A 16,339-nucleotide genomic window follows, 5' to 3' on the forward strand; every position below is an offset into this window, starting at 1 on the left:
CTGTGCACGCACCCAAACACGTTCCAGTTTTTGTTCAAAGTGGCATAGCTCGTTTCTTTGTTTCACAACCCCTCAACTAACAAATTTCGTAATGAATGTGCTCTTTCTCTTGGCAAGTCACCGCCTGAAGCACACTCGTAATCCTTCTCTGAAGGTATGTAAAACGTGTACGAGCATCAGCACTATCTCTCTCTCTCTCACTTGATGCCGCGCGGCACAAGGGTGCGGAAGAGAGGAGACTGAGAAAAAAAACGTGTAGAAATGTCAACAAATGAGCCAGTTTTGTCAGAGCTCGCCGGAGAGAAATAGTACACAAAATGAGAAGACACAGAGTGTACTGTAGTAGAGAAGAGGCGGAGGATTGCGGCGATATGTGGAGGTGCCTCCCTATTTCGCCTCCACTTGTTTCCGTCACTTTCACATTTATTCATTCTTTTCTGAGCCGTTTTTCCACTCCACCCATTTATATTTTTAAAGTGTTCACACGTTCCTCGTTCCGTTTACCATGTCGAATTCTAGATGGGATGGATATCGTAAGTTTATTTTAAAACAAAATTTATAATTATTTCTGAAAATGCATATTTTTGTTCTGATTAGAATTCAGTTTATTAATTTAATTTTTACAATTTGAAAACGTTCTGATTTGCAATTCTTAATTCTTGGAAAATTGTTTCCTTTATAAAATAGAACAGTTTCGTGATAACTTTTTCAAAAAAGGAGAAAATATATAGAAAACTTATTATCTTAAAAACCATTTCTGTTGAATCTTAGAAGAAATAAGTTGTAAAAGAATCTTTGGTTTTCACCACAAATTTCAATTTTCAGAACAAGCCACTCAGGCTCCGGGCCTGAACCGTCAGTTTGACACACAAACAAACGTCTTAGCAGCCGACAGCTTCGTCAGAAGCGGACTCGTTGGACAACAAGTCAACAGTAAGATTTTCAGAAAATTTCGTACGTTTATTAAAATTTGGTTTTTCAGCAATTGATCCATCGTTCTACGATTGCATCTATGGAGTCGCAAATAGTGCAAACACGGTCATCGAACGGTGCTACAAGGATATCGGATGCTGCGCCGATGGTTGCTGTAAGAATGGATATTGGTATGTTTTTGAATATAAGTTTTTCATTCACCAATCAAAATTTAAAAAAGTTTAAAGTATGTTGCTCTTAAACTAAAGTTGATTAAAAAAAACATTTACATACGAAAAATTCAGAAATTTTCTGACATTTTTATTAAAACCGCACTATAAATTTTTCTGTTCGAGAATTGTTCTACAACAAAACCCCATTTATTTATGACTCCCCGAACTTTTAGGCATAACCGTTACGGATGGGCAGTTGCATTGATCGTGATTTTCTGTATTCTTGTAATTGTCGCTTTTGTCATTTGGCTCGTCGTATGGCTCTTCAACCGTTCCAAGGATAAGCAACAAAAACGCGAGCTCTACGAGCATTATGAGGAGAACAACTATTCCGGTGTAAGTTCTAAGTTATCTTATGGTAATATTTACCAAAGTATCAAAATGTAGACATAAGATTTTAATAATTACCTGGTATTAAATAATAGCATTGAAAAATCAAACAAAGATACGTTGTCTTATCTGGATTTTGGAACAAAAAAAATAGTTGAGCTAAAATTCCAAATTAATTTTTCGTCATTGAGCTGTGTTTTTCTACTCCCACAATCAATTTCATTTTCCCATTTTTTCCCCTGCGCCAAGTTTTTGCTCCCTTCTCTACAGTAAGAACAAACATTTATGAGAATGGAGGGAGAAATATTGAGTCACTTCCTCTTTGCCCAGCAGATTATAAAGCAACTGAAAAGATCGGGAAGTAGTTGAAAAAGTTGATGTTTGTGTGTGTGTGTATCTTTTTGTTTTCCTAGTGTCAAAATAAGGTTTAAAAGTTTTGAACCGAAAAGAGCAAAACGCGAAAACATCGTTCAAGTCTAGAATACTTCAAATCAAAATTGCAATAATTTTTCTTCTAACTATTGTAATAAACTTCAAGATTGTTCAGTTTGCTGTAAAAAATACCCGAAATTAAACATTAATTTTAGATGTAGGGAAACACCTTCAGAAATAATTTTCCAAGTTCATTTTATAATTTTTTGCAATAGAACTAGTTGTACTGTATTCACATTCAAAGTAAGAACATAAAACTAAGTTTATACCTAAATAGTATCAAATTTCTTTATTTGTCAGGTCATGTAACTTTTCTTAGAGAAATCCGGTTTCCAGGGCATTCCAAACAAATATAAAAATAAATGACTTGAAAATTCTTTTTGACTCATGTTTAAGTTTTCAAAAAAAAACATTGTAATGAAAAATCCGTGCACACACCGAAATCAAACCAAAATTCAAGAAAATAGGCTGTAGGTAGGCAGTTTATGGTTAACAAAATAAAAACTGAAACACATTTTAAACAATAATTAACATTAAACATTTTTAGCTCCCAACTCCACAACCAACCCCGACTCACTACCCAGCCGAACAATATTCATACGATCCAGCCCGAGACCGTGACAATTACCGATACTAGACTACTCAATTTTTATGTGATTTTTCTTTATGAACTTATGTGAAAACAAAACCAAAAAACACCTATCTTGCTTGAACTTTTCTTGTTAAAATCCTGAACTTTCTTCCCATCTTGTTCTAGACTTATTTTGCGCCTCCTCGATTTTCTGTAAATATTTGCTCAAACCTTCTCTCTTCCCAGTGAATTCATTCATAATGATGACACGATATATTAAAATAAATTTTCTATGACAATACAAAAAAAACGGTGTTTGAATTGAAATTGGAAATTGCAATTGACCAGCCAAATTTGTCCCAAAAAGCAAACAAAAGTGACCTCGAAATGGGTGAATCGTGTTATCCCCACCTTGCAGTTAGTTTGTTTGACGAGCAGGTGGTTTTGATGAGATGGGGATAGATATTGGAATTTTTAGTATTAGTAGATCTAGGTACTTGACGAAAGTGATCAAACATAATCACAGAAACTGGAAATTTACTGATTATCACTTAAAGTTGACTTTTTGTTGTCAAGTGCATCTTGATTGTGTGTGTGTGCTCGCGTAAACCTGTCTCTCAACGTGAACTTGCAAGAACACGCGGAGCTTGGGAATTTTTTAGGAGTCAGGAAAAAATGCAAGTGCAGATAATACACAGATAATCAATAACTAATGAACCACTTTATCTGAAATTGGAAGTTATTTTTAAGGCCGACGACTATTAAAAAAGGGGAGTTTCTGGCGCTAAAATACCGAATTTCATGTTTTTGGATTTTCAAAAATTCTTTATTACGGTTCAAATTTTTTTAGGAGATTTAGCTAAATTTAGGTAACGAGGAAAACTTTTCAACTTTCATGTAGACTTCCAAAAGCAACCTATGTCATTTCATAGAGGACTAAAAAATTCAGAAGCAGAGGAGCACTTTGAACGGGAAAAATATGTTTTTCAGTGTTTAAAAAACTACTTTAGAGTCCCATAAAGCATCTTCAAAATGGATTTGTACACTTTTCACAATTTCGAAACTGTCTTGTAAGGTTCTGAAAGCGTCAGAATCTGCCGGTTTACATTATACCGACTCTATTACATATACATATATGTGGTAGCGTTTTCAAAAAAACGAAAAAATTTATTTCGTTAGTCTTGTTCGTTTTGGATAAATAAAAAAGAAATGTACATATTGCAAATAAAACAATGTCAAGAGATCACTGATTGAAACAAAAAAAAACAAAAAGACACCGAGTCCGGATCACAATTTCCCCGCAGATGCAGAACTCGTCACGAATCACCGAAAACTTGAAAATATTTGGAAAGAAGAATGAGAGAAATGAGAATGTACAAAAATGGTCTTGGCAAGAAAAGCCACGTCATGCCAGGGGGTCTCAAGAAGAGGTCAAATAAAATTAAAGACTGATTACGGTCATCATTGAAGATTTGTGCATTTTCACGTCAGGTATGGTGTATACAGAATGGGGTGGTCGTGATGGTGGCGATGAAGAAGAAGAAGATGTTGATGGTTGTTGGGAAGAGTTTTTCAGCGCATCTTCGTAGCTCGGAAGATCTTTTTCGCTGGCTGTGGCACGCACACAAGCGTTGTACGATGGAGGAGACTGAAAAAAAATACTAAACATATATATATTGAAAATATGTTTTGTACTATTCAAAAGGTTTCGCAAATAAAGTTTTCAGAAAATTCGGCAAATTACCGAATTTTCCATTTGCCGCAAAAACATTTTGGCCAAAAATTTATAGGGGATCAGTTTACTTTTGATATTTTTTAACAATATTTTTTGATAATTCTAAAAAGAACTTCATAAAATGGGGATTCCATTTAGCAGTTTACAAATTTAGTTTTTTAAATTTTCCAAAAAAAAATTGCAAAGTCAAAAATGGCATAATTTATAACTCACTTTCTCCAAATTTGATTCATCGTTCACCACTGCCGGACAGCAAATCTTCTGCCATGCCGAGAAAAACACTCTGAAATTCAGAAGTTTATAATTGTAGTTTGTAGATTTTTTGGTAAAAATTTTAGTATTAAAATTCAGAAACAAACGTTTCAAACCTTGCTTCCACTGCAAGAACGATGGTGCAAGCTACGGCAATGAACGGAAGCATCGGATATTTTGCCGCCAGATCTTTCCATACCATCATTGAGCGGTGGGGTTGTTCCTGGAAATTTAATTTTTTTTTTAATTTGAAAAACCTGTTTTTTAGCTTAAGATAGATTGAATTTTGTTCACAACCATGGGTAGGTGATAAGCTATAGTTTGAAAGGGACATAGTCCAATCTACTTAAAGTAACAGTTATCGTAAGTGACAAATGTCAAAACAAGGTTCTCACCTGTGGCTGTGACACATGAGCTTCTTCAAGATCAGTAGCTGGAACTTGATACGCATCCACCGAAATACATCCCAAAAACAAAAGGAACAACAGGAGAACACATTTCCACACTAACGCCGGCAATATCATTGAAGACACTTTAGAATTAATGCCTAAAAGTGCGAGAAGTACCAGCGAGAAGTTGACGATGAACAATGTCGATGGAAGGAATGAGTCTGGATAGATTAAATAGAGCATCACTGCAAACAGGGAATCTGCTGGAAGTGTGCATGCTGCTGCTACCACAACCTGTAAAATTTGAAGGCTCTTTATTTTTGTTTGTATTTCTATTAATATAGTTGTTTTTACTACTCTGCACTTTCTTATCAGTATAAAAATTGAACTCTAGTTTATTTTTATACTAGTTTGTTATTATTAGGCGTTCTGTACTTTTGTATTTCTATAAATAAAAAAAATTTCCAAGTTACGAAATTCGATACTGATCTTGATCTATTTTCATCATTACACAATAGATGAGTATCCATCACCTGTTTTCGAAAACTAATCAACTGATAACAGGGAATAGAGAAGATTTATGATTTGACCAGGAGGTTGGTTACTTGTCGAACTAATTCGTTAAATTTTGCATCAATTTCTTTTCTTCAAACTGGGAATTGATTTCGAGTGCAAAGTAGAGAAGATAAGAGGTGGATAGAAGAAGAATATAATTGACTTTTTTTCTCAGTAACCATGTTTCGTGGAATTGTTTGAACTATGATTTTATCAGTAAAATAAAATTATGAGTTCAACAGGCAGGCACGATTTTATGGCCTGACGCCTGCCTACTTCTTGGCCTACCAAATTCTTGTAGCATTGAAATAAAACCCTCACTATTTAAATTTGTTTGCGGGTTAGTTTTAACTTTGAAACTACATTTTTCATTAATAGTGAGCAAGCTAGTTAAAATGAGCAATTATGAGCAAGTTTCGAAATTTCGAAATAGACAAAACACTGCCTGCCTATGTACCTACAAGGCGCCTACTACAAAGGTACACGATTTTCCCGATTACAAAAATGCAAAAATCTACGCTCTACAAAATCCAATTGAAGTGTAGGGTAATAGTGCTTCTACAGAAAATAGGTGGTAGGCAGGCAAGTAGGGGAAGGCAGTATTAAAAACCGATTTCTTAGAAAACATACAGGCCCTATAACTTATAGTTTTGACAAGATTTTTGTGAGTTTTGCAAGTGACGAAAATTTTCAATTTTTTCTCAGATTGATTCGAAATCATTAACCAAACCTACCGAATCATATTGCTGAATAACAGGAGTATAAGTTAGGAAAATCATTTTCTTTCTTGGTTACTTGTTGACCAATGGAAGAAGACAATGAGTTCTTCTGGCGATTTTGAATTTAAAACGGTCAAAAAAAATCGGAAGAATGGGTGGGTTGGTAGGTGACAGACACAATAAGAGATATAAATGAGAAGGCGAATGGGTTAGGAAGAGAAACTGGGAGAAAAAAATAAGAAAAAGAGAGAATAGCGAGACACTTAAAACGTGATTTTTACTATTGTGTTGTTGTCTCTCTCTCTCTTTTGTTTTTGTGACACTCTGATTTCCTACTTCATCCTTTCATTTATTGTGTTGGTCACTTTACCAACTGATAACGAATCTTTTTTTGAATTTTGGGAGTGCCCAAAAAAGGTGGAGGAGCTTTGGGTGCGCCACCGGCTTCAGAGATTTTTAGAATTGTATTTAGAAGTTATTCTCAATGCCAAGCTTAAATTTATTTATAATTTTTTATGTGACAGAAAAATTTTAAAAATTCAAAGAAAAATTGAACAAGCTTAGGCACCTAATTTTGTGACTACAAAGGCTTCCATTTTTTTTAAAGTTTTCAGAACTGTTTCCAAAAATATATGTTTCTGGAGGCATGTGATTAGAGTAGTTCGGTTTGTAAATTGATAGGTAAGTTAAAAGTATTGTAAAGACTAAACTTGAAATTTTACTGCAGCAAACTTTATTCCTTAACATTTTTTTCCTAGTTACTGGTTTTGAAGAGAGTTTACAAAATAATTATTTCATTATTTTTTCTACATCTCCAAATTTTCAGCTATTTATTCAAACAGAAATTCTGTTAGTTTCAAGCTGAATTTCAGGAAAGCTAAAATCAAAAATGTAATACAAAAAAAAAATTTCCAAAAAAAGCTCACCTTCTTGTTGTTCATGTTGGCAAATAGGCTTGGGTGTGACTCACCGTACATCTGAAAATATAAATGTTTATTAAATGTTATATAATATTTCATTCTTTTTGAAAAGCTAAAAATCAATTCAATATATTCATAGAACTACGTCACACAATTCCATTGTTATTTTATTTTGCTTATGCAAATTTTATGGTTTTTTTTGGAATTCAAAACCTCGAAATTGAAAACAAATCAAATTGAGACCAAGAAAATATGAGACAAGGAAGTACCTGAAACTTATATCCACACTTTACAAGTGATGAACTTTTTCCAAAAAAAGAAAAGAAACGGAAAAGACACTCCATTAATTCAAAATCACTTCCGTTCCCGGTTCAGGCTACCGTGACTAATACATTCATGGAAAAGAAAAATGAGGGAGAGATTTAGGGAAGGAAGTATTTTTAGTTTAGGTGAAACATTTTTAAACACAATGCAAAAGCTGGGATTTATTGAAGATTAGAAAACATATTATTTCAAATCGGTAGAGATTGGTTTTTGAATTAAAAATAAATGCTCAAATAATTACAAATGTAAAAATTCAAAAAAAAAATCAAAATCTCACAGAAAATTGCGAATTTAAAAAAAAGGAAAGCTCATGATGTTTTCTTAATTTTTGCAGTTGGAAAAATCTCGTAAATTTCAATCTGGAAAAAGTTGACATCTTGTCGGTAGAATTTTTAAAACGGAGGCTCGTTAGTTTTTTTTAATTGATGTTTTTTTAACTCACAAAAGTCATTGATTAAACTCAAAATGATCTGATGGAAACCGGGTTCAGGACTACCCCCGGCGCCCACCTTCCAACATTATTTATACATATTCCGGGGGAATTATGACACGTGACTTGACGGCCAAAAATACGCAAAAACATGGGAAACACCGTATTGGAATACATTAGAGTTTGACACTTTTCGGAAACATAACATAACCGGGTCCTTCGATCCGATTATATGTGCATATACGTGTGACTGTTTGGAACAAATTGAGAAATTGAAATAGAAGAAATGAAACTTTTAGAAAATTGAGAATGAAGAATAATTGAAGGGGGTGTAGAGAAACTAGTAGCAATGCAAATAATAGAACGTATTAGACAGATGATTGAACGTTCCAGAATTTATTTAAAAAAATAAGATTTTAAACAAATAAACTTGAGAGATTCATATAGTTTTAGAAGATCAATAATGAAAGTTACGCGGGAAAAAATCAATTGTTTCAGGTGTTTCCTCATCTTTTCAAAGTTCTAATAAAATATGTCATAGCAAATTTTTAAATCCCAAAATTTAGATATTTTAAAGGATATAATTTTTTTTGTAGTTTAACCTAAATTTTTACATTGGTTTCTGCAAAGACATATAAATACTATCCAAGCTACATGCATTGATCATGCGGAACTATGGGTAATTATTCTTCACATAAACATTTGCATTAAAAAGAAACATTCACAGATTCTCTAGTTTGAACATTTTAAAGAATACAGGTCAAAATGTTTTGCTCGACTCGTAAGATGGATTTTAGATTTGAAAAAACCTTGGCATAAAAATGACTCTACATATATTCTTGAAAATTAGCTTATTGGGTACGTATCACGTAACTTCTTTGCAAAAACTCGACTCAAAAGCTTCAAAAGTATTTTCAGATGTTAAAGAAAGTTGTTTCAAAAGATTATTTGCAGCTAAATTTGTTAAACAATAATTAAAACGAATGTTTCTCAAAAGAAATCCCTACCGGTCGTTGAGCTTCACTCGGAATTTGTGCATTTCTTGAAGGATTTGGAACCATCAGATGGTAGTTGGCCATGGTAATCATCATGATCTTTAGGACAAAATCGGTTTTTTTTTCTTTTTGGAAAATCAGAAAGTTCTCAGGTGTTTATATATAAAAGATGATCATCTTGGAGAATTGATCACGTGAATGACGTACTGGTCAAACAAGTTGGAGTATGATCGTCGAGATATTTTTGATTTCAAATTGTTACGGGAAACATTGTAACAATACAACCAAACTTTGAGGTAAGTTATTGGGACTTTAGAAATAAAATAGACAGGAAAAAAATAACCAACTTATTTCTACTTATTTCTTAGATGCCAAGAAAAATTTTTGGAGGTATTTTAAATCTCTGAGGCTTCTGAGCTACAAAAAATATGGCATTTGAGTGAAGAATTTGCAAACGAAAATAGATTGATAGATCAAAAAATGAATGGAAAAAAAACGTATGCATCTACCAAAAATGGCAAATCGGACTAATCTCTAATCCTAAGCCAAAGGGCATGACGGTTGAAATGGATTTTTTGAATAATAGTTTTAAAAAATGTATTTTCAGAAAATGAATTTCAAATTATTATTGGCTGAAAATATTAGTTTTCAAATTTCAAAGCTTAAGAATTCATATTGTTCAAAATATTGTAGATGTAGAGCTCACCGAGCACAAAGCCTATTGAACTGTTTTTAAATTTCTTTACCATTTTTTCAAGTTAGAAAACGGGATAATATAAACAGGAGTTTCTATTCGCACGGTAATTAATTGTAAGACCTAATTTTTTATTCTATTTGTATCTATTTTAATCAAAAAGTATTTAAACAACTTTAAATTACCCCCAAATCAACGAAACGCTCATTAGAAAAACAGTCGTATGCAGAAACCAAATGGCAAACGGATCGAGGCGCTGCATTTTCTTTCCCGCCGATACGAATTCCAGATAAAATGGTTTACATCAAATATTCACTGCATCAACCAGATAGTTCATTTTTCTAATTATGTGATACGGAGCAATTTATATAGAGTGGTCGAACTAGTTGCAAAACTAGGGTTTGATTTTGGGATCGAATACAGAACGGAATGCAAAAAATATTTTATAGACTTGTTATAAAATACAAGTAAGGCTAAGAGTGAAAAATTGGTAGATGTTCCTAGATTTTAGACCTAGAATGATGGTGTCAAAGTTCCAAAATATGATTTTAAAACAAATGGTGACTAAACGTAAATGGTCGAATGAAAAAAAAACATGCCTTCTTGAAGAAAAAGTATGAAAAGTATCGAAAGATCTGTATCAAGTTACGAAATCCAATCGAAAAGGGAAGTGACTAGAAAGAACATCTAGTAAAAGTCAAAGAAACGTGAATTTCGATGGAGTGGAAAGATGATATCATGCAAACTTTGATCGTTTAGTTATATGAACTGGTAATTATTTGAAATTTTAAATTTAGGTGGAGAAAGTTCTTTGGGTGAATAGAAGAAATAATTGTTTAGGATGGGGGGCATAATTCAGAAAACGTCCAATGTATCATTCGAATGTGTATGCTTAAATCTAGACTTTTACAAATATTTAAGACACTTTGATCTGAAAATTTTGCAATTTCTCAACCGAGTATGGTAAAACTGCTCTATAGCCTGTGCCGGTTTTTTTTAGATTATAGGATCTCTTTAAAACGGGAAGCATTCTGGAAGCATACTACCCGAAGTTGATAATTTTTTAAAAATGGGATAAATGCTCCAAACACTCAGCTGTTTTTGAAATTAACAAAAAAATCAGTTTCATCTCTGTTACACTTCACAACAATCCATCTTCTTTTGAGGAAATTGTTCTTTTATCATTTAATTAAAATGTTTTTTGTTTACTTTTTTTGGTCTGTTAGTGGAATCCGATTTCAAATTGTAATTTTTGCAATTTTCCTCTGTTCATTCACGTATTTTTGTTTTCAATAAAAAATCAAATTGTGCTCTTTCTGTTAGTAAAATGGTAAAGGGCAGAACTACTCGTTTGCAAAATCTGATAGGTAGAGAATGTGTGTTTTATATTTTGGCAAACTTGGGGACTGTAGTAGTTCATTATTAATTACAGTCCAAGTTAGATGAGAGCTCTAGATTTAAGATGTTTCCAACGTAAAATTAAATCAAAATTTTATGACGTTTTAGTTTCTTACGGTATGGTCACTCGACCACTTAATACGCTTAACGTTTTTCTAGTTTTACTACAGAACAACACAACTAACACGTAGTGATGAACCGTTTTTTGTGGTCATGTAGTTTCAGCATTTTTTGGCAGTAGGGAATAGGGGTTGGCATTTTCAATTTGAGAAACTTCAAGAAATTGTTTTTAAAAATATCTTGAAATTTCTATTATATATTTTTATTTGATGTGAAAATCTGATTTTTTCATTAAAAAATGTCAGAGCAAAGCTTTGGTAATTCTGGCAAGTTTCAGGCAGGCTCTAGCCATGAACGATGTCTGCAGTGAAAATTAGATTACTGTACTACCGCTCTACATTGAAATTTAAAATAATTTTAAAGCTTAATTGTCCGATAAAAATTCCCTTGCTTCCAAATCTTTGAAAATTGAAACTTACATAGGGAAATATCATTGACATGGAGCAGGATAGATTTGCAGGAATTTCAGCTATAACTCAACTGAAAGACTGTTTTGTATCTTTTTTCCTGCATTTTTATATACCATTTTCTCGATGGTCTTCCAAAATCCAGACAAGAAGGAAACAAAAAACACGAAAAACATATGGAAATCGATTTATTATAATAATACCCGATGAATATGTACAATGTTGATCTGTAGAGTTTTTGAATTTGAAGCGACGAAAGTTCTGGAGGAAGAGAATTGTTTTGTATACCCGGAAAAACAAGGGTAGAAGTGAGGAGCAAAATTTGAAGAGTCAACGACTAAAAATCGAGGTCTGGTTGGTAGTCGGCGTCGGCGAACTCAGAATTGTGCTTCGTTTTTGATGGAATTTCTCTGAAAATAGTTAATTTGGATTTAAATTGATAATTTCTCTAAAATGTCTGATTCAATCTCTGAAATGGACTGAGATACTCGTTGTTAATCTAGTTTCAAGACATAGTGCATCGACAGTTTTTACCTTTGAGCACCAGTAGCTTTTATTAAAAAACAGTCAACTAATAAAGATTTATAATATTTTAGGATATAACTTTATAGTTGAGCATTTGTTAGAAGTGAGTACTACCTAAATGTGTTTGAAATTTTTCTCATTAAATTTTATTTTTCAAATTTTCAGAGGCGAACGTGAACCGCGCACCAGAAATTAAAAATATATGTACAGAGTTTACTTTTTTGCAAGGGCGTTAAAAAATTTAGCCAACTGGTTTTAATTTGGAGATTTTTTTTAAAATAAAATAATTGAACTTGGAGAAGCTAAGATTACCGTATTTCTTCTATTAATATGGCTGCAATACTATTTTTCGATGCTCTTCCCGCTTGCAATACTAATAGGGAGTGCAAGACTATTAGGGAGTGCAATACTAATTTTCAGAACATTTTTCTGACTTTGAGCTTACTATTTTTTTTCTGAAAAACCCGAACCTTGTGTGAAAATTCAGAAAATTTGATTGTAATTGCAACAAAAAGGTGTAATAACTTCAATTTCATAGAAATTTTTCCAAAAATTGTTGCACAGTAGGCAAAAAATGTTGTTAAAATCTCAAAATTAGTGAGGTGATTTTGTACCAAAAAAAGTAGACGCAAGACTATTAGGGAGTGCAACACTAATTTTCGGAAGGTGTTCAAGGAGCAATACTAATAGGGAGGCCATATTAATAGAAGAAATACGGTAATTAAGAAATTCCACTTACGGCCGAACTTTTGCAAAATCCATAATTGGTACATATTTTGGAGTCATTTCTCCAGGTGTCGGGAAGTCTTCGTACGCTACCGAACGCTCATATCGAAGGACTCGGCGGGAGATCGGGTGCTGAAAATATATTTTAAAAGCTTCAATAAAACCAATCTCACCTTCAAATTGGCTCTGGTTCCCTTGTCCTTGCTCAATGAGAACTTGTCGAAACAGGCACAAATGACGAAAAGAGCCACGAGAAGGATGAAAAGCCGCATGTTTCGAATCCGTTCCACAAAATTTCAAATGGATCGGGAGAAAACAACAAGAATGAGGATGGAAAATCGAAAGGCAGTTGGAAGTGAAATCGAGGTCAGTGAAAACACGAATGGAAGAAAATGGAGAAGAAGCAGGTCAAACTTGTTCTGGGATAATGATGGATGAAGATTGAGGATTAGGTGCAGTTGGATTTTCTGCCGTTATTTTGTTGTAGGCGTCGAGGAGTCTCCTGGAAATTTTGAAGAATTTTGAAATGCCCAATAAGTTTGGTGTAAAATTAACTAGCAAAATTAGCTAGCTGCCGAAATTTCGGTACTTTCACCGTTGGTGCTGGATGACTCAAAATCCGTAAAAGATTAATTTTTGTTACAGTAAATAAATGTTCTTGAATTTTTTTTACACTTTTAACATAATTTTTTGTAACAGCTAGGAAGATATATACAAACGTTGGAACTAAAGAAGTTAAGATAATTGATTATATTACTCTGAAAATACTGGAAAAACGAATAATATTTTAAAGAAAATCCAGCCGATTGGATGCATCAGAAAAATACTAGAAAAATAAGATTCTTCACTGAATAGTCAAAAGAAGATGGGCGGGTATTCTGACAGCATATGGCCATAGGTCATTTCAAAATTTCTTTTCAAATGTCGTGATGTTTATGAGTTTTGTTGGTCACATTGGGCAGAAGGTAGAGAAAAAAAAAGAAAATAATAAGCAAAAAAAAACAAAAAAGGAAGTACTTACTGTAATTCTTTTGATCGTGCCACTCCATTCTCCTCGATCTTTTTCTCGACTAGACTGAGCTCCCTGAAAATTCTATTTGGTAGTTGTTTTTATTAAGTCTGGCATTTTGAAATGTAAAACCCCGTAGATGGATTTGAGCTGTATGCTAAAATTAAAATGATACATGGCGGTTTATCAAATATTTTTAATTTGTCTGTCTTTGTTTTTTGTGAATTAATTAAAAGTAATGTTATTTTCAGTAAGTACATTTATTTTTCTATATTTTTATATAAATTTTGAAAAGACAATTGGGCACAACGATTAGAAAACGGGGACTTTTTATATAATCTGTAATATTCAAATGTGCCGAACGGCATATATCACACATCTATGTTCAAGATCTTTTCACTGATTTCTAAAAATCATAAAAATGTTCTCATAAACTTACATTTTGTTAATATAACAGCAATACATAATCCAAATCATTGACACAATAACGTAGAAAAATAGAACAATCCAAAAAATTTGAGAAACTTCATCGAAAAGTAGATCAATTGCAGGTTTATATGATTCCATATTCACATGCTTTTCCGTTACTTCTAAATGCATTTTTCTAGGAATAAGCATCATTTTAAAAGAGTTGATAGTAAGTTTCACAATGAAGGTAAGTGTTTGATAACCCGACGCAAAAATGAGCACAATAAGCTCAAAAAGCAAAGAAAAAGCACATTGCGGTAGAAAAAAACGAGAGAGAGAAAAGACAAACATTTGGGTCATGAGAGGAAGAGGGTGCCATTTTGGATACGAGGTGTCATGTTACTATGTTTTTAACTTTTTATTGCAAGAAATTGGGCAAAAAATGAATTGCATATCAGGGAAGTGCGGTAAACGAGCTTTCCGGCAATATTTCGGAGTGTTTTTTGAGAACAAAAATATATTGTTTTCATTTTATGTAAGCTTGCATCTTTTTTCATGAAGTTTTTAGATACAATTTTGAAATTGATATCGGCAGTTGCTGATGTCGCCAAAAAACGGACTATTGTCGAGGTTGCCGAATGTTAAAATGTTTGGCAACCAATGATCTTTATTTGAATTTTTTTTAAATATCTATTATATGATCAGAAATGGTCAGAATTCTTAATTATGTGGGTAAAAGTGATTTAAAATTAAAATAATAATTTTGTAATCAGTGACTGCTAAAAATTAATAAATTTTACACAAAACTTGGGCAAGATTTGGGAGGGGAGAAGAAATTTCATCAAATATTTAAAATAATCTTGCCTGAACTAGGGCGAATTTTTTTTTGAAACGATCATATTTTGAAATTTTCGAGTTAAAAAAAATAAATAAACATCAGGACAGTATTTCCAACGTCATTCTCTGATCCTTTCGTAGACGTTTCGAAGGCCATGACTTCTCTATGTCTCTTCATCTTTAATAGTATTTTCAGAGAGACCGGTCGGATGACAATTTTCCTATGTATTGTGTCTTTCTCGCACTGTCTAATCACTTAAATGGAGATGAAAAAGAGAAGAAAATGCAAAAAAAAATGAAGGAAGAAGATCGGAAAATTGGTGCGGTCTCTGTTGTTTTTACAACGAATTTCAAATTGGAACATCTGATTAATTAGGGTTTAGAGAAGGATGACCAGAAATGAGATTTCTTTGTTATAGCTTAAAAAATCAAGAATGTATCTCTATTAGGACTGTCAACTTAGACAGTTCATATCTCAGTTGTCGTTTTTTCTATACAAAAATTGTTAACTAATAAAATATTTGTCTCTTCTTTTTCTATCAATTTGTAAAACAAACCGAGATGTAACATTTCAAAGTGAAACACTGGGGTGCTGTAGTACTAGAAGAAATACGGTTCATTTTTTAAACGGGTCTCGCTCATTGAACATTAAACATTTATTTTTTAAAAACCACAACTTTGTGCATTAGAATTGTAAAACTAACCAATATGTTCCACTGAGAGTAGTACTGAGCTAGTCATTCTCATCCCCACTCACACAATAATTACAGTGTGAAACGAGAAAATAGATGAAATAAATGGGCGGTTTGCACTTTTACAAAGACTGTTCATTACAGTTTCATTTGATGGTAATTTACACTGTGTGCACCGAGCCAGCACACCTACGCCGGTGCTCACTGTCTAAGTTATGTCTAAGCAAGCAGCAAAAACACACATCAAAATTCTCGAAGTAGTTTTGAGTTTTTGCTCAAATTCAAATAATATTGTTATGCACGAATTTATTCAGAAAAAATAGAATTACATAATAATCAATAAAAAAAGCTATATCTTTCTTTTTCCTGTTAAGTTCGGACGCATTTCAGTAAACGAGCAAGACTAAATATAAGTTTTTTTTAGAGTTTCATGGCAGCAGAATCGCCAAAAACAGCCGTACCATTCATGACCACTCGGAGAGCAGGGAACTTGAGCTTGATAACTGACATTGAAGAATTTCTTGGCAGACCAAACCACGGATAAGCAATCCTATCTTCTGTCCACGTGCGCTTTGCCAAATAATCACCATAACCATATTATTGATTTTCAGAAGTTTCATAAAAAACTAGAGCACTTTCAAGTGTATATGGGTAATGAAGCACCCCACTAACTGTAAGGCAACGTTGAGGGTTCTCCGTACAATTGAATAGTAGAATTTGATACGT

At 33.0% G+C, this 16,339-nt stretch overlaps 4 protein-coding genes and 1 non-coding gene across 6 annotated transcripts; 1 reads left to right on the plus strand and 4 right to left on the minus strand.

The window, feature by feature from the left end:
* The first annotated feature begins 343 nt into the window (after positions 1 to 343).
* Positions 344 to 2,784, plus strand: F59B10.3 (uncharacterized protein). The gene is made up of 5 exons (NM_063863.7): positions 344 to 533; positions 826 to 933; positions 983 to 1,103; positions 1,319 to 1,481; positions 2,455 to 2,784. The coding sequence occupies exons 1-5, from the start codon at positions 506 to 508 to the stop codon at positions 2,542 to 2,544; spliced, it is 510 nt and encodes a 169-aa protein (NP_496264.2). The 5' UTR covers positions 344 to 505; the 3' UTR covers positions 2,545 to 2,784.
* Positions 2,005 to 2,086, minus strand: F59B10.8. Its single transcript, NR_051607.1, has one exon. It is a non-coding gene; the product is annotated as an Unclassified non-coding RNA F59B10.8 (non-coding RNA).
* An 830-nt stretch (positions 2,785 to 3,614) lies between the features above and the next one.
* On the minus strand, positions 3,615 to 8,919 carry F59B10.4 (uncharacterized protein). Of its 2 annotated transcripts, NM_001027047.5 has the most exons (6): positions 8,810 to 8,919; positions 7,055 to 7,105; positions 4,861 to 5,148; positions 4,582 to 4,688; positions 4,427 to 4,496; positions 3,615 to 4,126 (listed from the first exon to the last, which is right to left on the minus strand). In NM_001027047.5, the coding sequence occupies exons 1-6, from the start codon at positions 8,879 to 8,881 to the stop codon at positions 3,920 to 3,922; spliced, it is 795 nt and encodes a 264-aa protein (NP_001022218.1). In that variant the 5' UTR covers positions 8,882 to 8,919; the 3' UTR covers positions 3,615 to 3,919. The 2 variants fall into 2 exon arrangements, with proteins under 2 accessions (NP_001022218.1, NP_001022219.1); NM_001027048.6 differs by lacking the exons at positions 7,055 to 7,105; positions 8,810 to 8,919 and adding an exon at positions 6,144 to 6,370 and having other exon boundaries at positions 3,633 to 4,126.
* A 2,668-nt stretch (positions 8,920 to 11,587) lies between these two features.
* Positions 11,588 to 13,485, minus strand: F59B10.5 (uncharacterized protein). Its single transcript, NM_001381578.2, has 3 exons — positions 12,841 to 13,485; positions 12,681 to 12,799; positions 11,588 to 11,826 (listed from the first exon to the last, which is right to left on the minus strand). The coding sequence occupies exons 1-3, from the start codon at positions 12,937 to 12,939 to the stop codon at positions 11,754 to 11,756; spliced, it is 291 nt and encodes a 96-aa protein (NP_001366713.1). The 5' UTR covers positions 12,940 to 13,485; the 3' UTR covers positions 11,588 to 11,753.
* Positions 13,076 to 14,276, minus strand: F59B10.6 (uncharacterized protein; the record flags this gene model as incomplete). Its single annotated transcript, NM_063866.1, has 3 exons — positions 13,076 to 13,169; positions 13,689 to 13,751; positions 14,116 to 14,276. The coding sequence occupies 3 exons, from the start codon at positions 14,274 to 14,276 to the stop codon at positions 13,076 to 13,078; spliced, it is 318 nt and encodes a 105-aa protein (NP_496267.1).
* Between the last annotated feature and the right edge of the window lie 2,063 nt (positions 14,277 to 16,339).

The sequence above is a fragment of the Caenorhabditis elegans genome, chromosome II (genome assembly GCF_000002985.6).
Source record: "Caenorhabditis elegans chromosome II".
NCBI classification, from domain to species: domain Eukaryota; kingdom Metazoa; phylum Nematoda; class Chromadorea; order Rhabditida; family Rhabditidae; genus Caenorhabditis; species Caenorhabditis elegans.

Excerpts from the sequence above, each read along its gene's own strand:
- F59B10.3 (NM_063863.7), top strand. The coding sequence starts at position 506 with ATGTCGAATTCTAGATGGGATGGATATC. Across the intron at positions 534-825 it reads TTCTAGATGGGATGGATATC|AACAAGCCACTCAGGCTCCG; the intron begins GTAAGTTTATTT and ends TTCAATTTTCAG. Across the intron at positions 934-982 it reads CGTTGGACAACAAGTCAACA|CAATTGATCCATCGTTCTAC; the intron begins GTAAGATTTTCA and ends TTGGTTTTTCAG.
- F59B10.4 (NM_001027047.5), bottom strand. The coding sequence starts at position 8,881 with ATGGCCAACTACCATCTGATGGTTCCAAATCCTTCAAGAAATGCACAA. Across the intron at positions 4,689-4,860 it reads CTCATGTGTCACAGCCACAG|GAACAACCCCACCGCTCAAT; the intron begins GTGAGAACCTTG and ends TTAAATTTCCAG. Across the intron at positions 4,497-4,581 it reads GTTCTTGCAGTGGAAGCAAG|AGTGTTTTTCTCGGCATGGC; the intron begins GTTTGAAACGTT and ends TCTGAATTTCAG.
- F59B10.5 (NM_001381578.2), bottom strand. The coding sequence starts at position 12,939 with ATGCGGCTTTTCATCCTTCTCGTGGCTCTTTTCGTCATTTGTGCCTGT. Across the intron at positions 12,800-12,840 it reads GAACCAGAGCCAATTTGAAG|CACCCGATCTCCCGCCGAGT; the intron begins GTGAGATTGGTT and ends ATATATTTTCAG. Across the intron at positions 11,827-12,680 it reads GATTTTGCAAAAGTTCGGCC|AGAAATTCCATCAAAAACGA; the intron begins GTAAGTGGAATT and ends AACTATTTTCAG.